We start from the raw sequence: 22,038 nt of genomic DNA, 5'->3' as shown, positions 1-22,038 counted from the left end.
ACTTCATATTGAAATTTAAACACCATCGAAATAGTTGGTTTTGAATTCGAAAAATTGAAATATGAATTTATTTCAATGTAAAAATATATATATCCCGAAAATCAAGGTTATTTTTTTTATATCGCTCTGATTTGGCCACCAGCTAGACACACTCCCAAACAGTAGGTGGCGGCACTTCATAAAGATTGGTTGCGATCTGCCATAAGCTCAACAGAAGAAGACCTCACTAGAGCCAGAGAATGTCTAGCGCTATTCTCTAGAAACGAAGACTTGTCTGGTTAGCTAGCCGACTTAGCTAAGGAAAGCAAAGGTAGCCGATCTGTGTTGTCAACTGTCTATAAGCAAGCTAACTAGTTATATATATATACACAACTTTATATATTTATGGCTATGTGGAATTCAACTAGTCTACCTGCTAAGGCTATGTACTGTAAACCATCTCTGCTCTGGTAAAATGTCGATGCTGTTTGTTAGCTAACTACTGTAGCTAGCTAGTAATGCTAATACATAGGCTAGCTAACCTGTCTACAGTACTACAGTAGCAGCTTGTCTAATAATATGACTGAAATTCGCTTGCATGCTAGCTAGCTTGTACCACTAGTACTTGGTAGCTTTCCTACTGACTTGGCTTTGTTACTGTTTGTTGTTGTAGCAGTTAGTCTAGCAGGTTATCGAACGAGCCATTTTGACCAGCAAGTCCAGGCAGCTATGTTCTAGTAAACCGACGTTGGCAGTCTCTTTGTGTCACTAACTAGCCAACGAACTAACTAGCTAACCATTTGACACCCTTCTCCATTGCTTACGTTACGTCAATTCGGTTGTTATCTCTAGTTAGGCTACCTAAATTTAAATTAAAAGGCTCGTCCAATTAGCTAGCTACAAGTGCTAACTCTACGGATGATTGCATTTATTGTTTCCAGTGGAATGTTAGCTAGAGCTAGTCTAGCTACATTTGAATTTATTCTGTTTATTGTCTTGTTTTAATTGGGTGTTAGATTGACGTGTATACCAGTATTAGTAGATGGTAAATATTGCTTGCTAGTTGATCTAGCTAATATCCTCCAGCCACAATGGTACTAAATGAGAATTGTCACCATATTAGACTAATACCGTAGCTAGTAGCTTGATGTTAGATTATTGGCGACAGTACTGTATTAGTAGTACGCAGTTTTCAATACATGTTCGGTTTCGGTTTAGAGTAACCAACAAGTTCCTTTTGTAAAGTGACTTCGACTAAAACATTAGCTAGTCATTAGCCTTTTTGACACCAATATTACAGATTGACTGCGTAAATAGATTAAAGTAAGCTAACTAGAAAGAAAGTGCTACTGTACAGCTTGATGTCGGTTTTAACTGCCATTTCAAAAGTAGTCTAGCTAGCCTACATAAGTCATTATTGTGTATATTTGAACTTTCCTCCTCTCTTCACAGGGATCTATGTAGATTGCAAACAAATTGAATAAGTGGATGTTTATCTCTCAGCGTGTCATTCTGAGCTTCATGACTCTTTGCAAGATTTGATTTTATCCCTGCAACATGAGCAGTACAGTAAGTCTATATATTATCTTAATGTACATTTGACAATCAGTGTTTCTTGCCACCTCTTTCTTGCTCACAGACCTTCAGTTTCACTTGTTGACGTGAGACCATGGCTAATTGGGGCTACGTTTAAATTCAGAGTCTTTGTCCAGCAACAGACTCCCTGTTTTTGGTTTCATGTAGATTCAAAGAAAAAGAAGGAACGCAACTCCATCTAGTTCCAGAAGCAACGCTAAGACGAGCCGGACGGGTAGCGTGCCAGCAGCTGCAGCTCCAGACCAGAGTGAGACCATGGATGTTGCCGAAAGCAGCAGAGCAAGCAGTGTGTATTACCAGCAGTCACTTACTAGTCCTGTCCATGTCAGTCTGAATTGGCCTGTAGCTTATCAAATATTGATAACCAGTCATTACATCCCTAAGATCTATCCCAGATTTCTCAGATCTTCATCATTAGCTTCTTGAAACCTTGTGGAGGAAATTATCTGATCTAATGGCTTTTTAGAAGAGTAATAATCAATTGTGGACTGGGTTTTACGTTTTTTATCGGTGGATGAGGAGGAGGATTAGCAGGAATGGCAGTAGCTCACCAGTCTAAACCAACCTTGGAGTACGAGGTTTGCAAATAAGAGACATTTTCTCGGTAAGTGTGAAGTTTGAGAGGGGTGTCTTGTCTGCAGGCGAAGAAGACGTGGTCGACCTTACCTGTGAGGGCTCTGAGCCAGCGGCCGTGGTGGACCTGACCAACAATGACTCTGTGGTGGTAAGCCTGCCTCTGGGGACTCTCAGATGGGCTAAGAAAGCTTTTTGTGACACTGAATGTAGCACATGGACCCACAGGCTAACTTGACATTAGGTACTGCGTTCACAAAATATGTACAATTTTCAGGACTGTATACATGAATACAAGAATCTGTTTAAAAATCTGGATTTTTCTGAGTTTATTTTTGTGTTCTCTTTCCCATCATGTTACTGCGGAATTGGATAACCAGGTAGTAGATGAAGGTTAGTCAATGCACATGTTTAGTAGTGGCACTCTGGTGGAGTGTGGAAGCACTATTCACAACATCAGGCATCTCTCTCTCTCTTAACACGTTCCACCCTCTCTCTCTCTCTATTGGCCTTCCTCTTTACTGTGTCTGATATCTCTTGTGTATCTCTCGTTTTCTCTCCTCTCTCTCTCTCTCTACTTAGCTCCGGTTCTTTCCCTCTCCGCAGGCCCCCACAGCCGTCGTGCGGTCGACAGCGAGAGCTACGTGCTCAGTAGCGACGAGGAGGAGGAGGACACCAACGCGGCCCTCAACGCGGCCGTGCTCACCTCCCTTCAGGCTAGCAGCAGAGCCAGGTGCTCACCACCATCCCCTCTGTTTAAGGTGCCGCGACCGGGTCCGCTCCTGGACACGCCCCTTGACGGTGTCTTGTGTTTCTTAGGTCTACCCCTGGAACTGTCAGCTGCCCAGTATGTATGGACACTTATGGAGAGGTAAGAATTAGTCATGTTTGTGAGAGTTGGGGTTTGATCAAGTGAAGCAATGTTCGATCATTTTCACTGCCTGGTATATGTCATTCTAGCCAAAGACTGTAAATAACAAATGTCTAATATTGAGTAATATCACTTATTGTATGTCTACACTATCTAATTGTACCCTCCCCTGCAGATCATTGAGAGTGGGAGATTGGTGGTCTCCACTAAGTGTGGTCACCTCTTCTGTAGCCAGTGCCTCCGTGATTCACTGACCAGATCCCACACCTGTCCCACCTGTAGAAAGAAACTGACCCATAAGCAATATCACCCCATATACATCTGACGACAACACCATATATTTTCATTTAGCAAACTTGTGTCAAATTACACTTAGTCATTCAATTGCATACTGCGTTGTCGAGAGCAATCATGAGATTCCATCTGAGCTGGGTTTAGCATAAAGGACAAAAAGAGGTTTCAAATATTGCTTGACTCAGTACAACACCATTGCCTAAACCAGCCTACAGATTCACCTCATACAACCCCCCCCCCCCACACACACACACACACACACACACACACATACACATCTGGTTGATGTTACACTGCTTTTGTCTACCTCTGCGATGTTAAGTAGCATGAGCAAAACATTCTGATGCAGACACACAGTTATCCAATGTTTAATTTAATTACATGTTTTAGTTCTGAAGCAACCAGTAAAGGGGCAATTGTGACCTTTGGCTAGATACCTCAAATGTTGAGCTATAATATCATTAGGAAATAATGGGCTAAATCTTTCATATTTATTTCCATCACTTTGAGGAAATCCACATTTAGACCAAGTGTTTAAGTTATGTGGAAAATGGGTCTTATTGCTGCTGAAATGAGTTAGATGCCAGTGAGGCTTGGGTTATGAAAACATTGTTGCTGCTGTAAATAATGTTGTATGTATTGTATATATATTGTTGAATAAGTGAATCTAAACAAATGTATCGTCTACGATATCGTCCATCTTCAATAAAATGTCACATTTTTCATTGTAAAATTGCAACATGTTGGTTATAATTATCTTTGTTTTTTTTTACTGGTTTAGGCCTACAAGAATCCTATCCTAAAAAAGTAAATTGTGGTTTACTTCGTCTCAAAAGGCTTTTCTCCTGAATCATCGTATTACTAAGAGTGTAGGTCATTCCTTGAACCTGGGGGTATTCTTGTTTGTGTTTCATCAAATATCCACAAGGGGGCAGCATTGCATCCTACTATTGATCATCTGAATCTCTTTAGAAATAACAAAAAAATCTGTAAAAGCAAACCTTCCCAGGTTAAAAATAGAAAGGAAACAGGAATGCAATATTTGTATTTACTGATTTGGGTAAAGGCATGAAATGTGTTGAAGAGAGGAAAATCTAGCGGACAGCGATCATCGACATGTCTTTATGAATTGTGAATCAAATTAATTGTGAATGAAACCTGATTGAAGCCATATATTGATTGGATTAGTAATTGACATAATCCAATCGTTTACGGCATTGCAGATTTTACTACATTGGCTAGTTTGTCTGTATGTTCTTAACAGTAACATTTGATTTATTTAGGGTAGGCATATATCCTAATCTACAAATAATGTTAATCTGTGAGTTTATTATGATTTAATATTTTCCTTATTACTGTAAGGAACCATTTGCATCCTCTAAAGACCAGAAGGAGAGCCACGATGTTACCAAATGGGTAGGCCTACGGCTAAAACGATAGAGTTAATTCTTTAAATTTGTTAGCTACTAGCCGACTCTGATTGGGCAAAAGTTCTGAGCTGGGACGGACCGTCGTCGCAACTGTTTCTTGCCTTGCGGTCTGTTACTGGACGACAAACTGTCATAGCACAAATACATTTACTTACTTCAGGATTCCAAGCGGAGTTTGTTAAATAGATAATACATTTTAAAGTAGAGTGAAGGACGATTTTTTATTAATGTGGACTTTCGCATTTTTATCTTTACGCACGCCCGGTCTGATGTGTTGAGCTCCAACGAGCGACTAATGTGAGGACTGTCATTCAAAATACACAAGTTAGTTATGGTCGCTCGTGTTTGATATTTATGTTATGGCCAGACTTCCCTATTCATGGACTATTTGTTTGCATTGGCTGCGTGAAAAAATGACTCAATGTTGATTCCTGGGTTTTTTTTAATACAGAAAAGCATGTGGTTTAATACTTCAGTGGGAAACAGATCGAAGACAAATAATTGCTGCTAGAAGTTTCAGGTAAGTTACAAAATTATATTGGAGCTATTGGAACTAAATTGATGTTCAATCAGATTTTAATAGGTAGGTCTTGCATGTGGATAATTATACAACGACTGCGAAAGGAAACCACCAGCAGAACATGTTTAGTAGGCTTGCCTTTTAGACCAGACTACGTCTTTTTACTTTTTAAACAATTAACAAAGATTTTAAAGTTTTGTATGCACAACTTTAAAGGTGTTCCAACTTTGGAAGGTTGTATATTATGCCAGTCTTATAATTTAACTTGCATATTTTAGCCACTATAAAATGTAAAAAATCTGAGATTTAATTATACTGTATGTTTTGCAGTAATAGGCTATTTTACTGTAATCAAATAATTAATGATGACTTATTGTCTGGCATGACCCCTAAGAACAAACAGGCTATAGAGAGCAGGTGGATGATAAAATACAATTTGGCGGGATGTTTCCGTGATTATTTAGATGTAATCTTGTTGAAAACTGCAGAAAGACTGACATAACTAGAAATAAATAAACACAAAATAAACTAGCTCACAAATAAAATGTCAAGAAAATCTCATTTCTATTTTATCTGTTAAATGAAAAACGTCCCATTGACAAGTGATCTCACATGTCTCCAATGTGTATTTTATCTTGCAGGTTGCAACGTTGACGTCAATAATTGGAACAAAATGAGGTTCTTATGTATTGGCTTGCTGGTTTTTGAGATAATCTTATTGACGAACTGTGCCAGGGGTGAGTAGAGACAAATGCTCTGAAAACTGATACACATTTAAGAAAAATATGTGCACCTCTTTGTATCACATTAGCCCAAACTATGCCGCGATTTCACCATAACCACTGGAAAAGAAAGCAAGTTTTGTTCCGACAAGGACCACGATATGGGTTGACTCTAGCTCAGACACAACATCGACCTACAATGCATGCTGGGAGACAAACGGCGCCCATCCTTTCCCTGTTTGGCCAGATCAGATCTATGAGGGATCTTAACAAAGCTCCATTCACAGTCCCTCACAAGCCAAACACTACACAGGCGTTAGACTACATGTCAACACAAACACATAAAGAGCAACGCAATTAGGTTAGCTCATTATATTTGTTTGCTGTTCAATGCCACAGTGTTTCACATAGAGAGAGGCAGACTTGATTTGATGGTTCAGAGAAAAGCATACAAGTATCACAGATACAAAGACTGGCTCTCTAGATTAGCTTTCTGAGTAATCAGATAATCTGAGGACATAGTTTATGCCCTTGCATAACCCAGAGATGGAGCCATTCAGAGGAGAGTAATGTAGACGCAAGATAACAACTTGACAACAAATCAGTGGTAACCTTTGCTATCAAGACTCTCTTGACAAATGGATAGATGTTTTGACCTTTTTTCATTTCAAGGATTGTAGACTGCTGGTAATGGATACAGAGAGAGCAGGGAATTGTAGGGTGGTAGTAAACCAAAACATTTAGGGAGTGATGGGGGTATTTCTCGTAGCATTCCCATTCCTGACTGGTGTGTCCTTGGTGCACGGGGGTATGCATGAACATCACGTGAGATGACAAATATTTTCCGCTGTGAGCGGCAGCAGGATTCGGCCCATGTAGGCAGTTGCCTGCCAAAGAGGCACATGAACTGGACAGCTTAGCCTTGTGCAATAGTCCACCCCAGATCACCTTGGTCTGGACAGCTGGAAGATTAGCCTAGAACTGAGCTTTGTAGCTCAGTAAAGTGACGAGTGTTGGAAGCGAAACAATTACATAGAGGCCTTGCGCCAATTACGTTTACGCATCTAAGTGAATCACAAAAGATAATTCAATACAAAAATCAGTGTAGTTGCACAATATCAGCACTTGAGCTGGAGGAGTGACATGCAGGACAAGCGTGGTTAAGAGTCCTTATAAGGGTTAATCATACTAGTCACACTTCTGGAATAATATACATGGATACCGCCAGTAACCTGTGATGCCATACATACACAACAAGTTGCGGAAGCATTCTGAACCCAGGGTGTGTGTTCAGTGGATGGTAGACTGAACAACACAAGCTTCAGACTCTAGAGGCAGCTATGTAGATGCATGGTTGGATAGAGAGATGGAGAACAGGGAATAGGGTTGGATGGAGGTTAAGGGGTGGAAAGATTGAAAGGATCCAGGGGGGAGGATACAGAGGAGAAGATAAGGAAAAGACTGATAGAGAATGAGGTTGAAAGTGTGTGTGGAGAAGGGGGGGGGGATGCGAAATGTGTGTTCTAACACTGCAAGGCCCTATTGAATTTGTCAGAACAAAGACCACCCAGTAGCACATGGCTGGTGTGTCATGGACAGGCAGATGTTCAAAGCCCCAGTTGAGTTGAGACATCTGGCCATGTCTCTGTGCAGTAAACACTCACATGGAAGCACGCTGTAAACAGCGCCTTAACGTACACAACAGAGTGATCATGTAGCTCATCCAACAACCTCTCTGTGCTCTCGGTCCAGGAGACAAAAGCCTCAGGAGGAGGGAAGAACTGAGCACACTAACCATGTCTCATTCCGTCACTCCCTCCCTTTCCTCGCATCCTAGTTGTTTACTGCTTGCTTTCTGTCAGAGGCGAGATGTGTGAAACTTAAGAAAGGGACCTACTGGCATTCTCTAAGTCCACATAGCTGCCGTTCTTGTATAAAGAACAATACTGTCCAAAATACTTAGGGTGAAGTTCTAGATGGCAAGCAATATCTACCTGTTTGTTAAAAAAGCAAAAATAGTGCATTTCACTGTGGAAGATACTGATGGCCTGATTTGGATATTAACATGTCAAATGGTGTTGATTCACCTACCTAGTAACACCGAGCCTTGTTAGCATCCCAGCACTAATAAGATTCCCAAGTAATGAATCTGAATGGGACAGGAGGTAATTATGTTGGGCCGGGGGCAGTTTGTTAGTAAAGGTAGATAATGGTTGATGATTTGGAAACAGAGGAGATTCCAAAGAGTTTATTGGTCCTGTTTGTCAAAGTAAATATTAGCTACAGAAGATGTAATGGATGTCAAAATGACTTTATTTAGCCATTTTGGGAGTTTAGGGGTTCTGCCCCCTTTCCTTGCATGTGTGTGTGTTACAGGTGTGTCTATCTCTGTTTTGTAAATACATGTAAATGATGGTGTGCATATTGTCATTTGACAATTTCTCCCACCCAATTCTACCCACAAATAGAGCAATGTTTTTTCACAAATAGAAAACACTCTCACACACTAACACACACACACACACACACACACACTAAAAACACAACCATGAACACTCAGTGGTACCGGTTGCACTGATAAGACAATAGTGTAGTGGTGGCTGGGACCTGTGTTTGGTCAGTCCTATAGAGCAGGGGTCAGAGGTCAGAGGAGAGGCCCAGGTTGGGTCAAGGAGTGTGCATGCCCCCCCCCCCTACAACAACACATCCTCATCTCCTGCCTCTTCCCACTTCTCACCGTTCCACTCCACATTCCCTCTCTTTATCCCCTTCTCTTTCACTTGTCTGTCTTGATATGTGCTATCTGCCTCCCCCACCCCGCTTCTGTCTCCCTCTATCCCTCTATCCCTCTCCCCCCAGCTGTTCGCCTGGTCACGTTACAAATGAGATGTTGAAAGATGATCCACCGGACTGGAGACAGCTCCTCTTGTTTTCTTTTGGATTTGGCGTGTCAGTTTGTGTTGGGGCCTGTGCCTCTGGAACAGCTGTGTGGGTGCGGGTGCGTATGAGAATTAGCATGTGTGCATGCGTAAGTGTGTGTGTGTGTGTGTGTGTGCATGGGTGTGTGGGGGTGTACTTAATGCTGGTCTGAAACCCAACAAGGCACTGATGTGTTTTTAAGTCAATCTCTTATCTCCTAGGACCTCTGTTCTTCTCTCTGAACAGTTAAACCACTGACATGTTGACATTCTCACTCTCATCCTTGGGACTAATATTTCCACTATGATGTCACTCACAGGCATATAATAATAGGCTTCCTGTCCCGGGAGCACAGTTAATGCATTTTATTTTGTCCCTTTATGATAATATCTAAAAGTAAACATTTTCCATAGTAGTGTGTAGCAGGACACAATGCCCCTGTAGAGAAGTCTTCATGAACATCCTGGTCCAATCAATCTCCAGAGGTGCTTTTCTATGGTTTGTGGGTCAAAGGTGGGCCGTATCCTCTCTAAACAGTCATTATTGAGGTAGTAAAGTGTCTGGATGACTTAGTTGGGCTGTTTGATGTTAATGTGAATGACAGACGTGAAAAGTCAGAGGGATTCTTTCATAAACCTTATGTACTCAACTTTCCACATGTTGACATGCATAAAAGGAGAACTTTTGACCATTTGCTGGCGCACTCTGAAGAGATAAATGAATGTGGTTGATATAGTGACACAATCTGGATGGGAAAAAAAGACAAAAAAGTACTTTCAGGTGTTTCAGGTCTTCAAACCATACATACATCCTTGTTCTCCCGGTGCACATTGATGAGGTATGTTACTTTCATCTGACTGCTGGATAACGGACAGCTTTGCCAGATTTATAAATGTAAATCTTATGTGTGCACAGGATTTTCCTGTGGTCATGTAGTGTCCGTGGGGCACAGACAACGAAACGAAACAAAAGTGTGACACGAACAATCAGACAGACACACATGCTCTGTAAAACATACGTTGGAAGCATACCATTTCTTCACGGTCGCAGCTGTCGCGGTGGAATCCACACGGCATTAGGAATGTGGACAGAGTGTGAGAGATGGGGGGGCGGGTTTGGAACGACCAGAAAATGAAGGCTTTAGCCATATAGGAGTATGCATGTGTTTGTGTGTGATGTAGGGACAGACAGGGACCTAGAAACGTGTGGCGACAAAAGAGAAGTCGACTAGCAGAAAGGATAGCGACTGTTGTGTGCGCGCGTGTGTGTGTGTGTGTGTGTGTAGGAAATTGGTGATCCTACACAGACGACAGACCCGCTGAGAAGAGGGAGCCACGGACAGAGGGATTTAGCCCTCTCTGACAGGTACAAGTGGCATGATGACTGATTCATTGGGGCAGATATTCTGGGATTGTCTGCCCGCTGTAAGGGGCCAGGTGGGGGGAGAGGGGGGACTTCAGTGGAGACTTTGCGGGCCCTGGTCCTGCAGTACACACATGTGGCGCATTCATACCATGCATGCTAGTTCCTCAATACGGACAATAGTATTATGTGGATGCAACAATTGGGTGTCAGGACCTGTTTACCACTGCAGTGATCCATGTCTCCAAGTCCTACATTGGTTTGATGACATGACAAGAGGTGTCCATGGCATCTCTGAGCAGACAGAAAGGATTTCTTTTGGTTCCACACTTGACGGGCAATCACAACTGTTCCTCCCAACGCAGCACGATCTGCAACGGGTCCTTGTCTTGTATCTCCCCCAACTGCAAACACGTCACCCTCCGAGTCGGCCTGTGTTCTTTCCACTTAGCAATGGTGGGTTTGCAGCCTGAAATCGGCTCATCGTGTTTGATGGCATGAATGTGCAGCATTTGTGTCGGCTTGTGTGCATGTGTGTTTGGGCCAGTTTGACCTATTCAGTTGACTGAAGGTTTAGATGAGACCTTATCTGACAAAGACAGAGACCTGAGGTGAACAAATGGAGTTAGTCATGGCTGAGACTGGGTGTGGAATGTGGGAGGGAAGTCATACAAGCGGTGTGTTTGTGTGTGTGTGTGTGTGTGTGTGTGAGTGTGTGTGTATGTGTGTGTGTTTCTATGTGAGAAGGGTAGAAAGGAGGAATGCTGGATTCTCTACCCAGTGAACTAGAAACCCACAGGTGGACAGGTGAGAGGGCAGCATAAATAAAAAATAAAAATAAAAAGGTTTTACCTCCTCCAGAAAACAAACTTTTACCAGGAACTCTGCTGAAATGCCTGTTGGTCAACTTGCACTGCACATTTTGGATCAAGCTGTTTTAGAGGGAAATTTTAAACAGCATCTTCTAGAGCAGCTACAATGTAATTTGTGCCATTCCAGATTGCTCTCATTCATGTCAGCTTGAGTGACCCAGACCTCTAGGCGCTGAATGTTTGCTTGGTCTGTCTGGGCAGCAATGGCAGGCTCCTCCACATCAAATATTGACCTCTGATTAGTGGATATGACTAGGGCAGGTGGTTGTGGTGTTGGCCTATAAGAAACAGGGAATGGGAGGGAGGGAGGATGTGTGTGTGTCTAGCGCCCTGCCTCTCAGATAAGACCCTTGGGGAGGTATGGCTGGGGGTCTGGATCGGACACTATCACGGCACTGGAGGCAGCCGTTGTTACTCATTAACCACCTTGATCACAACACAAACACACGCCGGAACCTTCAGCTGCTCCCGTTTCCGTCCAGACACACAGAGTGAAGGAAATTTGTTTCACCACGAAGATGAAATGTTTGTAGTATTTAACAGGTGTTTCATTGTCTGTATCTGTCTTTCTCTCAGTCACTCTTTCTTTTTGTTTCTCTCTCGATTTCTCTTTCTCTTTCTACTGCAGCTGGAAAGTGGGAAGGTCTCTGGGGAAGGTCGTTTTTAGCTCCCTCCTAAGAAACAGCCTAGAGCCTCCAGAGAAGTAGATCTGGAATACTACTTGTGGCCTTTAGCACACTTTTCTGCCCCAGCTGCCCTTCTCTTTCTACCACCCTTCCTCCCTCCTTTCTTCCATCTCTTTTCAACCCAGGCTTGGGAATTAGCTAGCTCGGCTACTTATGCTGCAGTTTTAATCACTTCTCTCTCCTGGCCAGTACATCTGGATAATTGTCATTCCGGCCCAAGTTTTCTACCATTAAAAGACTTTATAACCTCTGGGAAAATGCTTTACATAAAAAAAAAAAACCTCCATCAGGTTCTTGGCTTTGGATTTAAAACTCTTTTCCTTGAATGTTTTTTTTTTTTCTGTTCCAGGCTGTATTGCAAAATGTGTTTTTAGTCTTTTTTTATTTTTTATCAGTTCACTCCAGAAAGACAGGTGTTATGATGAACGGATGAATGGAGGTTTGACAAAACAAGTGGTTATTAGTCAGGATAGGTTTCCTTCTACACCCTCTCGGTTTAACAGACTGCTATTATGTGTTGAGGCAATGGATATTGCACTGTGGTACTGAGACACAACCCTACACTGTGTGTGTGTGTGTGTGTGTGTGACTGTGTGCACCATATTGTTGAGGAGGTTTTGGCGTTGAGTGCAGCAGGAGGAAAGGAAGGCTCATTTTGCGTGCTACACTGTAACACGCTCAACACAGTGTTGGGGTGTGGGGGGTGCTTAAAAGACGCTGTGGAATCTGCTGACTGGTCGGCGTGGCAACATGATCCGCTCAGTGCCCAACACCCCTCGGCTTTCCGAGAACACACCAGGCACCAGGCTGCTAGAGAACACACTAGGCTGCTAGAGAACACACCAGGCTGCTAGAGAACACACCAGGCTGCTAGATAACACACCAGGCTGCTAGAGAACACACCAGGCTGCTAGAGAACACACCAGGCTGCTAGAGAACACACCAGGCTGCTAGAGAACACACCAGGCTGCTAGAGAACACACCAGGCTGCTAGAGAACACACCAGGCTGCTAGAGAACACACCAGGCTGCTAGAGAACACACCAGGCTGCTAGAGAACACACCAGGCTGCTAGAGAACACACCATGCTGCTAGAGAAAACACCATGCTGCTAGAGAACACACCAGGCTGCTAGAGAACACACCAGGCTGCTAGAGAACACACCATGCTGCTAGAGAACACACCATGCTGCTAGAGAAAACACCATGCTGCTAGAGAACACACCAGGCTGCTAGAGAACACACCAGGCTGCTAGAGAACACACCAGGCTGCTAGAGAACACACCAGGCTGCTAGAGAACACACCAGGCTGCTAGAGAACACACCAGGCTGCTAGAGAACACACCATGCTGCTAGAGAACACACCAGGCTGCTAGAGAACACACCAGGCTGCTAGAGAACACACCAGGCTGCTAGAGAACACACCAGGCTGCTAGAGAACACACCAGGCTGCTAGAGAACACACCATGCTGCTAGAGAACACACCATGCTGCTAGAGAACACACCAGGCTGCTAGAGAACACACCATGCTGCTAGAGAACACACCATGCTGCTAGAGAACACACCATGCTGCTAGAGAACACTGAGGCCCAACGCCCCCCAGAGCTGGTTACAGTGCCACAGTACACACGCGCACACACACACACACACACACACTGGTTTTCTTTCTCTCTGCTTCCTGCACGTGCATCAATATACACTGTCATGCATGGCATGAAATCTCTCCTATTACTACTTGCGTTATTTCTAAACATCAGCTTGTTATCGGCAAATATTTGTCTGTATTACTGTGTTAAAGGAAAAAAGTGTGTGTGTGTGTGTGCGTGCGTGCAGCCGCAGGTTTGTGCCTAGTGTGTTATAAGGGGGGAGTGTGTGTGTGAAGCATTCCTCTCACATGAGTCCTGTTCATAAAGACATGAATCACTTTGAGGGAGTATGGTTGTGTTGATTGAACAGGGCTTTAATGTAAACGTCTGGCCACTATCCACCCCCCGCGCCCCGGGCTCAGTGTTAACTGTCAAGCCTCACCAATTGGGAGCAGTTGACCTATTGACAGAGTGGAAGTGAGCTTTGTGTACCTGTGGAAGAAGAGATGGTGAGCAGTGTCTTAATGTCTTCCCATCACTCTGGTCTGTGGCCCCGGGGTTCCCGACAGGCAGAGGGGGGGATGGGGGGGGGGGGGGGGGGGGGGGGAGAGAGAGGGGAGAGGACTGGTGTTTGGGGCCTTGGGTCTCTGGAGCTGGGCCCAGGGTGTTGGCCTCTCTGGGCTTGGTCGAAATCTGTGGCTGAGGGTGTTGGTTTTACAGCTCAGGGCAGGCCAGGGTGGCACCAGGTGAGGTATCCACAGAGGTACATCCCTGCTGGACGTATTGTAACTTTCTTGTACTTTTGCCTGCTGTTTACGAGTGCTCTGTATGCCCTCTTCATCCCCAACCCAAGACAGTTAGGGTAGAAGAGCTGCAGCGTTAGCTTAGGGAGGCGAAAATAAGGTCTGACGGTCTCAGGATAGGATACGTTTTCATCACAAACATAATCTGCAAAGCGAGGGAGTGTTCCGTAGAAGGAAGCCAACATTGTGTTGGTGTTGTGGGAATTCTGGCATCTCCTTCTTCCTGTCATTAGAACACATTCCAGACATGCATGCTGTGGCTACCTACAGGCTGTCTGGCATCAGAGGAAGGACTGAGAAAGAGAGGGAAGGAGGGAAGACGAGGGGGGGGGGGTAGATAAGTGGTGAGAAGGGAGACGGAGAAGGGGGAGAGGAAGGTAAGAAAGGAAGTAGGGAGCATCTTTAAGAAACACAGATCTGTTGGCAGAGGAAGATGCTGTTGGACCAACAGCAGTAGGAAGGACAGTGAGGTTAAATGAGAAAAACAGACCCTAATGTATTTCCTAGTTCCACAGACACACATGTACTAACACAAACACATACTGTACACACATATCTGTACATAAGTAGTCTTATACTGTGCACAAAACAAATCACCATGCCAGCATGTATTTACTTGTGCACAGTGTAAAAGAGGAAAAGATTTTTAGTCGGTTCAGTTTCATCCCCTGAGAGAGGTTAAAAGAGAGAGAGAGGTGCCACGGTAAGGAAAGATCTCTGGGTGTGCTGTCTGTTCTCCTCATCACCACAACCATGAGCGAGGGATGACAGAAACCGAGGGGAGGGGGTGTGTGTGTGTGTGTGGGTGTGAGTCATGCACGCTAGCTGGCTTGTCTATGAATGGGAGAGGGAGTGCTTAGTCTGGTCCTTAACTTGTGGTTGTGTAGGATCACAGGGAGGGGCTTGGGCTTTGTCCCCGGTCTGGGATTCTAACAGAGCGACCCCAGCTGGACAGAGATGGCCAGTAGGCCCTAAATCAACACGGAAGAAGAGGGAGGAGGAGAGCGAGAAAAGAAAGGAAAGAGAGAGAGAGATTTAAGCAGAGGGCGAGCGTAAGTGTGCAAGTGAGAGTCGGGGCAAGGCGGCAGCCAAGGGGGAGAGGGTAAAAGAGAGGGAGTAACAGAAGGAGAGAGAAATGGGAGAGGGAGTACGGGAGTTCAAACTTCACCGAGTGAATGAGATTTCAATCTGTGTGTGAGAAAGAGAGAGAGAGAGAGAGAGAGAGAGAGAGAGAGGGAGGGGAAGAAAAAAGTTCAACCCGGTGGGATTTGACGACCACTGCACTCCCCTTGATGAGAAAGCCATACCACAGGACAGGAGTCGGGGGAGGCCAGAGGGAGTGAGCAGAGAGATCAGAATCCAGTCAGCTCTTTACCATGACGAATATCTGTTTTCACACTCTGTACCTCCCATCTATCATTGTGTCAACTTCCTGCTCCCCTGTGAACACTGCCGGGGTAACCGAGCTATATGCTCAGACCGAAAAGAGCCATAAGCTACAGATACAACTCTGAACAGATCTGTGTCTATGTAAAAAAAAAACATATATGAATGAGAGACAGAGAAGGAGAGAGGGAGTGAGAGACAGAAATACAGATAAAGAGAGAGAGACACAGACAGAAAGAAAGGAAGAGGGAGTGAGTAAGAGAGAGACTTAAACCAGTAGCCTTGGCCCCCAAGTCTACAAAGCTGCAGTAAGTGGCCGACTGACAGGGGACTGTGGATCCCATCAGCCCGAAGGCATAAACAGTGACACTAGTAATTTATAGCTGGCAGCATCTGACAGTGTGTGTGTCTCGCTGGTCCGGAGCAGTCACTCAAACCACAGATGCCACATGCCTAGCAGCACAGAAGCAGCTCTAAACAGAGGACAGGCTAACAAGCTAAGGCTAACAACATGAGAGAAGGTACTGAAAGAGAGATTAAGTTATATTGAGCAATTAAACTTTCTTTACTACAGAGTTTTGTACCATTTCGCATGCACCACTGCACCTAAAAGACTTGTCTGACGGAGTAGTAATGGCCTTAGTTCTTTTAGTAATGTTGGGACTGATGCTGTAAAATAAGCCTGTATCAGACATGCCTGCCGGCAGGTAGTCTGGTACAGAGACATATGAGTGGAGAGAGATAAAGGACTGTTGCTCGTCCCTTCCAGGATCTTGATCTAAGAGGAGAGAGAGAGAGAGCGTAAAACCAAAAACCTCTGCCCTGTCTGATCTCCTCTGTCTCTTCATCTGTTCATCATCTCCTTCTCCCACACGCTCTCCTCCCCTTTTTAGAATCTCCTTCCATCCATCTCTCTTTCTGTCTGCATCCTTCTGTCCTCCTAACTCATTCATTCTCAATCCCTCGTAAAATCCTTTGCGTTCCCTTGCATAACTTTTCTCCCTGTCTCGAGTATTCCGCCCATATTTCACCCAAAGCTTCTTTTCGAGGTAAACAATGTGTGAGTCAGCTGTATGTCCTCCTCCCTTTACACAACGACAGTATAAACGGCGTGTTTCAACCGCATGTTAAAAAGGACAAACCCAAATACTTGCCCATCGCCATGAGGGTAACCCTCTCCTGTCCTCCCTCCAGGACCCCCCCGCGTGGCAGAGCACGTGGCCCACCGGCAGTCCGTGCGCCTGGGCCGCACCATGAAGCTGACCTGCCCCGTGCAGAGCGACCCTCCGCCCCTCATCATGTGGACCAAGGACGGACGCAACATCCACAGCGGCTGGACGCGCTTCCGGGTGCTGCAGCACGCGCTGCGCATCAAGGAGGTGGAGGCGGAGGACGCCGGGACGTTCGTGTGCAAAGCCACCAACGGCTTCGGGAGCGTCAACATCAACTACACGCTCGTCGTGATCGGTGAGTCAGGACGCGCCATGCAGGGATTGTGGGTACTGCCACGTCAGCAGACACGTGTGTGTGTACTGCACTCATACACACACGCAGACACAGGATACAAAACGTTGAAAGCATATAACACACACATAATGCCCCCCCCACACACACACACACACACATATATACACACACACACAGCGCTAATGAGGTCTGGTCTAATCTGGCCTCAGTGTCCCGGGGGGAGAGACGGATGCTGGGATGGAGAAGGTCAGCCACCCGTGGGCTAGTCACAAGATGACCCTCCTCCTTTTCCTCCCTGCTCGTTCCCGCTGTTCTTCACCTCTCCTGTTTAAGGACACAAACCCATCAGTGTGTTTTACTAATGGCCTGAGAGAAGATAGTGTGTGTGTGCCCTTGTAATTGTGTATGATGATGTGTGTGTTATGGGTTTTTGGGAGATGGAAAGTGGATGTGTGTATTGGAGAGGACTTTTTTTCTGTGTAAGTGTAAGATATGGTCCATAGGAGAGATTTCTCATTGGTCTATTAACTTTTGGCAAAGACACCTATTGGCTCAGGACAGTTCTATGGGAGATTAGCCAGTCTGGGGTGATAGGTCTTATATGTAGGACTGATCAAGCCCAATGCAGTCCCAAACAAAGCTGAACAAAAAGCGGGCTCATTCATGAATGGGCTGTTTGTGTTATGGCTGCGGTCAGCTGGCAGGGGCTGGTTTGCGTGTCTGTGTGTGAATATCTCTTACTCAAAACACTACCCCTCACAGACTCACTGTGGGTGAGGTCAAGGTTAGGGCTGGGGCTGGGGTTAGAGCTAGGCCAGGCCGGGGGGCTAGTTGCAGAACTGGATCTGTGACTGAGGCTCAGGCTCGGGGTTTAAGATGGAGAGGTGCAGAGAGAGGCAGCTGCCAGCCTATATGACCTCAGAGGCAGCTGTTGCCCCCCCCCCCCCTTCCCCCATTCACAACTCCTCTTCTCTCCTTCCTCGGTCTACCTACAGCCCTACTCCCAACCCCCCCACCCTGCCCACACTTGGTGCCAGCCCCAACTTTTGATGCACCGACACAAGGTCTGGAGATGCCATTTAGTCAGGCCCTATGAAGTTCCTCTTGCTTTCTAATCTCTTTGTTGGCTGGGTTCCTTCCATTGCAACCCGAGACTCTAGCCACCATAACCCCCCACCTCACCCTCAGACCCCCCCCCTCACACATCCCACCCTCCTCACTCCTCACCCCACTACCAGGGTCAGCATGTTGTTTACGTTGCAGGAATGAGGGGCAGCACTGGACAGAAGGCGGGAGAAGGTGTGTCGGTTGCTTGTTTCTGGGGTTGATGTTGGCAGCTTTGTCAGGGTCTGTAACCACCTCCTGCCCAGGACTCACATATCTGGACCCTTAGTTCGATCCCTATGCGGTATTTTTGTCTGTGGAAGTTGAAAAAAAATGTGTGTGGGTGCGTAGACCCTCCTCTCCTGTTCTTCCCTCCCCTTCTCCTGTGTGGTCCTCTGGGCCGTCTGTGTGAAGGTTGGGTGGGTCCAAAACCAGCCCACACCTGGGCTTGTTGTTTTAAATTTGCCCGTAACGATCCTAAGCGTATTTGACACCTTTTTCTCATTAAGTCTCACCCTCAGTCCATCCCACTGCCCAACTCCTTATTCACGCTCCACACTTCATTTGTCTAAATATTTTCACAGCCTTTTCCCCTTTTCCCTTTATTGTTTTTGATTGGACAAAGATCGACTGTACGTTTTAGCCACTTGGGCAAGTTAGAATGTAATGTGACGAAACTTAAGACTAGATTTTAAGGGGAAATTAAAAGATTCCTTTTGCTTTTTCCCTGCCATGCTTAGCGGTTATAACAGCACGTCATGATTGAGTCACTGAAACACACATTCACTCACTGCTACACACAGACAAAAAGAAATGTATTCATACAAACTGTATGTGCCCACATGGCCTGTCCTGCCCTATTAGCCCATGGTTGTGAATGAAAGTCCTTCTGGCACACCACAGTCAGCCCTGGTGACAGATTTATTTTTCCTCTTGACCCTCCCTGGGCAACACTCAGTTTACTGATGGCTGCCTCGGGCATGCATTTGTTTTGAATGAAGATTGCTGTGTGTGTGTGTGTGTGTGTGTGGACGGTTACGGATGAACAACGGGAGATGGTTAGTGGTAAACCATGAAGGGCTCCTTAGCTCCTTAATCTACACAAATTCAAATGTATTTCTTTTATCGTTCGGGACGGCTAACCAGGCTAGCAGCTCGTTTTGACAGAGTCGCGTTTGGAACGACCTGGTTGGATAGAACTGGCATGATGATTTATAGAAGTTTTAACAGCTTGCTCAACCATAGGAAGCTCAGACTGGCGCCAACATCTGCTAGTGATCACCGAACAGGGGCAATAAATTTGGATTCACAGTCAGATATGACACATTAGAATAAAATACCGTACAACAGTGTGCAATGAAACACAATGTCGTACAATTAAATAGAATACACTGTGAGATGTTACATTCTGCTGTATAGGCATCTGTTTCAGTTTGCTAAGATGAGAGACAGAATTCTGTCCCATCAGATTGGGGCTGAAAGTTTTTTCAACCATTTTGCCATTGGAGAGTTCAGTTTTTGGTGTGGGTACACCCAACAAATTATAAACTTTGGCGGCAAACACTGTTTTCCTCTGTTGGGTGTGAGGTGTGGAGGTGTGTATATCTAGCTTAGTCTGTTAATGTTGTTTTTTTTTACCACCATCATTGTTTCTATTTGTCCGGGGCATGAGCCATGCTGGGCTTTCACATACCAGTAGTCAAACCTAGTAGCCAGTACTAAGGCAACACATATGCATGCACACAAACACTCACCCATAGACATACTTACACATGCGCACCACATGCACACACACACAGAACCGTTAGTTTTTACAGGAGGGTAAATGAACTGAAAGCAAACTCTGGACCAGCCTATCCTCCTTAATCCTCACATATTCTTCCTCTCTTGCTTTCTTTTACTCTTTCTACACACTGTGACGCAAGTGCCAAATGCCACAGCTGTGTCAAAAGCATAACTTGGTCTGGTTTTGGACCCAATATTGCGACGTTTCAGGCTGCCATTGCACAAACATCCTACTAGAAGATGAATAATTTGAATAGTGCCAGGAAATATCCTGTCTGATTCAGAGAAAGAAGACAAGGGGGAGGTGGGGGGTGACAGATTGAAGGAGAGATGAGGGAGAGACCAAAGAAAAATGGGGATGAAACATGTCCAAGCGGAGCTAGAAGCAAAGACATGAGATGGCAAGGAGAGAGAACAATAAAATGCAGTGATATGGAGACAGAGAAAAGGAGAAGAGCAGAATCCATAGTGGGCGATAAGGAGAGGAAAACAAAGCTCAAAACAGAGAAGCAAGGTGGGCGAGAGGCCATGAGCAGAGGGCTGCGTTCAGTCACCCTTTCGGCTCTTGTCAAAATTACAGCAGGTTTCCAATAAGGTTTACTTAGAGGAAGGGAACACAAATGGAACAAAACGAGAGTAAGAGAGGCACCCCCATCCACAGCATACACCCCCAACTCTCTCCAGTTAACCAACCACCCACTTGAACAGACACACACACACACACACCAGAAGGGTCCTTGGCCTCCATTTCACGCCTTGCCTGTTCCTGTGGGTTCGTTCTGCCTCGTTTCCCCACCCAAGACAGACGGAAACAAGATAGAGTGATGGAAGGAGGGAGAAGAAAAGACAGAATCCCGTTCTGTTTTGGTTGGACCTCAGGAATTTAGCAGACAGGCAACTCTAGAAGGGAGAGAGCATTTAATCATAGACAAGGCAATCAATCAAATCGAATTTCATTCGCGAGCTTGTTTGCGGGCCTGTAGTTTACAGAACCCAACCCACCCACACGTACACACGTACAGAAATGGACTTGTGCTCCCATCTCTTAAAGACGCCATCATCACTGTTGTTTTTCACACGGTGGATGAGCAACTAAAGAGGGGCATTTGTTTTTGTGTCACCACATCTGTTCTTTGAATTTTCTTTTTCTTTTTTTTTTTTTTTTTTTCTCACTACTTGTTTACTCACGACTCACCATTTCTAACGAGAACTCTGAGGTCGATTCTTTTCTCCAAGTAGATGCGTGGCACCTAGGTGAGTGAGCGAGAGCACTGGCTGTTCCCTGCTGGGCCAGCAGGCTTATTCATTAGTAATGCTCCATTGTCTCATCCCTCCGATGAAGTGGTCCCTCGTCATCGCCCTGTGGGGTCCTCTACCTCTCTCTCCTTACTCTCTCAACTCGGTCTCTTTCTCTCTCTCTCACCCAAGGGGTGGCTTGGCTTGTAACATGGCTGATGGTCCCCCGCAACTCTTCATCAGGTGGAGGGCGGGTTCCGGGCCCAGAGCTCCCAGTAAGCCGATTAGCTGTCATTCTCCCTTTAATGGATTCCTCAGGCGGGCCGCCTGTCCTCTCCTCCCCCCAGTGGAGAAGGGGAGAATAGAGAAAAGTAAAGCAAGGAGGGGGAGGAAGACAACATGAGTGAAAGGGAAAGAGAGACAGAGACAGATAAGCAGAGAGAAGAGGCTCCCATGATGGTGATCTCTACATCATGCTTCAGCCGCAGGTTGGAAGGCTCTGTTCTCCCAGGAGTTGGAATGGTTTCAATACTCTTTTCCCTAAATCTGCATGCTCTGTTTGAACCTTGTGTGTATGTATGCGTGTGTGTGTGTGTTAAACTAAAGCAGTCCAGGCCAAGTCAAGATCATTCACACACGTAACCTTTGAAAGGATTCGGAGAATTCCAAATTATTTTGTACTACTGTTCATTTCACTTGTCCAAGGTAATGTCAGAGCAGCTAGACCTGCCAGTGTTGATATTAGCTTAAAGACAGTTTCTTTAGAAATCTTTAACTTTATAGAGTTCTTATCTGTTACTCAGCTTATCCAGATCATATTAACAAAGGAACACTAACAGAAATCCAAAC

General features: G+C 45.2%; 2 protein-coding genes across 7 annotated transcripts in view; both read left to right on the top strand.

Moving 5' to 3' along the window:
* The first annotated feature begins 216 nt into the window (after positions 1–216).
* rnf4 (ring finger protein 4) lies at positions 217–4,040 on the top strand. Of its 4 annotated transcripts, none has more exons than XM_067247665.1 (8): positions 217–310; positions 1,432–1,548; positions 1,723–1,861; positions 2,217–2,299; positions 2,529–2,541; positions 2,755–2,881; positions 2,968–3,019; positions 3,195–4,040. In XM_067247665.1, the coding sequence occupies exons 2-8, from the start codon at positions 1,537–1,539 to the stop codon at positions 3,342–3,344; spliced, it is 576 nt and encodes a 191-aa protein (XP_067103766.1). In that variant the 5' UTR covers positions 217–310; positions 1,432–1,536; the 3' UTR covers positions 3,345–4,040. The 4 variants fall into 4 exon arrangements, with proteins under 4 accessions (XP_067103766.1, XP_067103765.1, XP_067103768.1 ...); XM_067247664.1 differs by having other exon boundaries at positions 2,731–2,881; XM_067247667.1 differs by lacking the exon at positions 2,529–2,541.
* Positions 4,041–4,935: 895 nt separating this feature from the next.
* Positions 4,936–22,038, top strand: part of fgfrl1a (fibroblast growth factor receptor like 1a) — a 30,802-nt gene continuing 13,699 nt past the window's right edge. The window contains exons 1-4 of one of the 3 annotated variants that reach the window (XM_067248216.1): positions 4,936–5,040; positions 5,195–5,263; positions 5,905–6,000; positions 16,792–17,064. In XM_067248216.1, the coding sequence (XP_067104317.1) occupies positions 5,937–6,000; positions 16,792–17,064 (337 nt within the window). In that variant the 5' untranslated portion in view covers positions 4,936–5,040; positions 5,195–5,263; positions 5,905–5,936. Of the gene's footprint in view, positions 5,264–5,904; positions 6,001–16,791; positions 17,065–22,038 lie in introns of all 3 variants that reach the window. The other 2 variants (XM_067248215.1, XM_067248214.1) reach the window with 2 other exon arrangements.

This window comes from Osmerus mordax, chromosome 12 (genome assembly GCF_038355195.1).
Source record: "Osmerus mordax isolate fOsmMor3 chromosome 12, fOsmMor3.pri, whole genome shotgun sequence".
Classification (NCBI taxonomy): Eukaryota; Metazoa; Chordata; class Actinopteri; order Osmeriformes; family Osmeridae; genus Osmerus; species Osmerus mordax.
The sequence above is the reverse complement of the archived record's forward strand: the minus strand, read 5'-3'. Positions and strand labels throughout refer to the sequence as shown.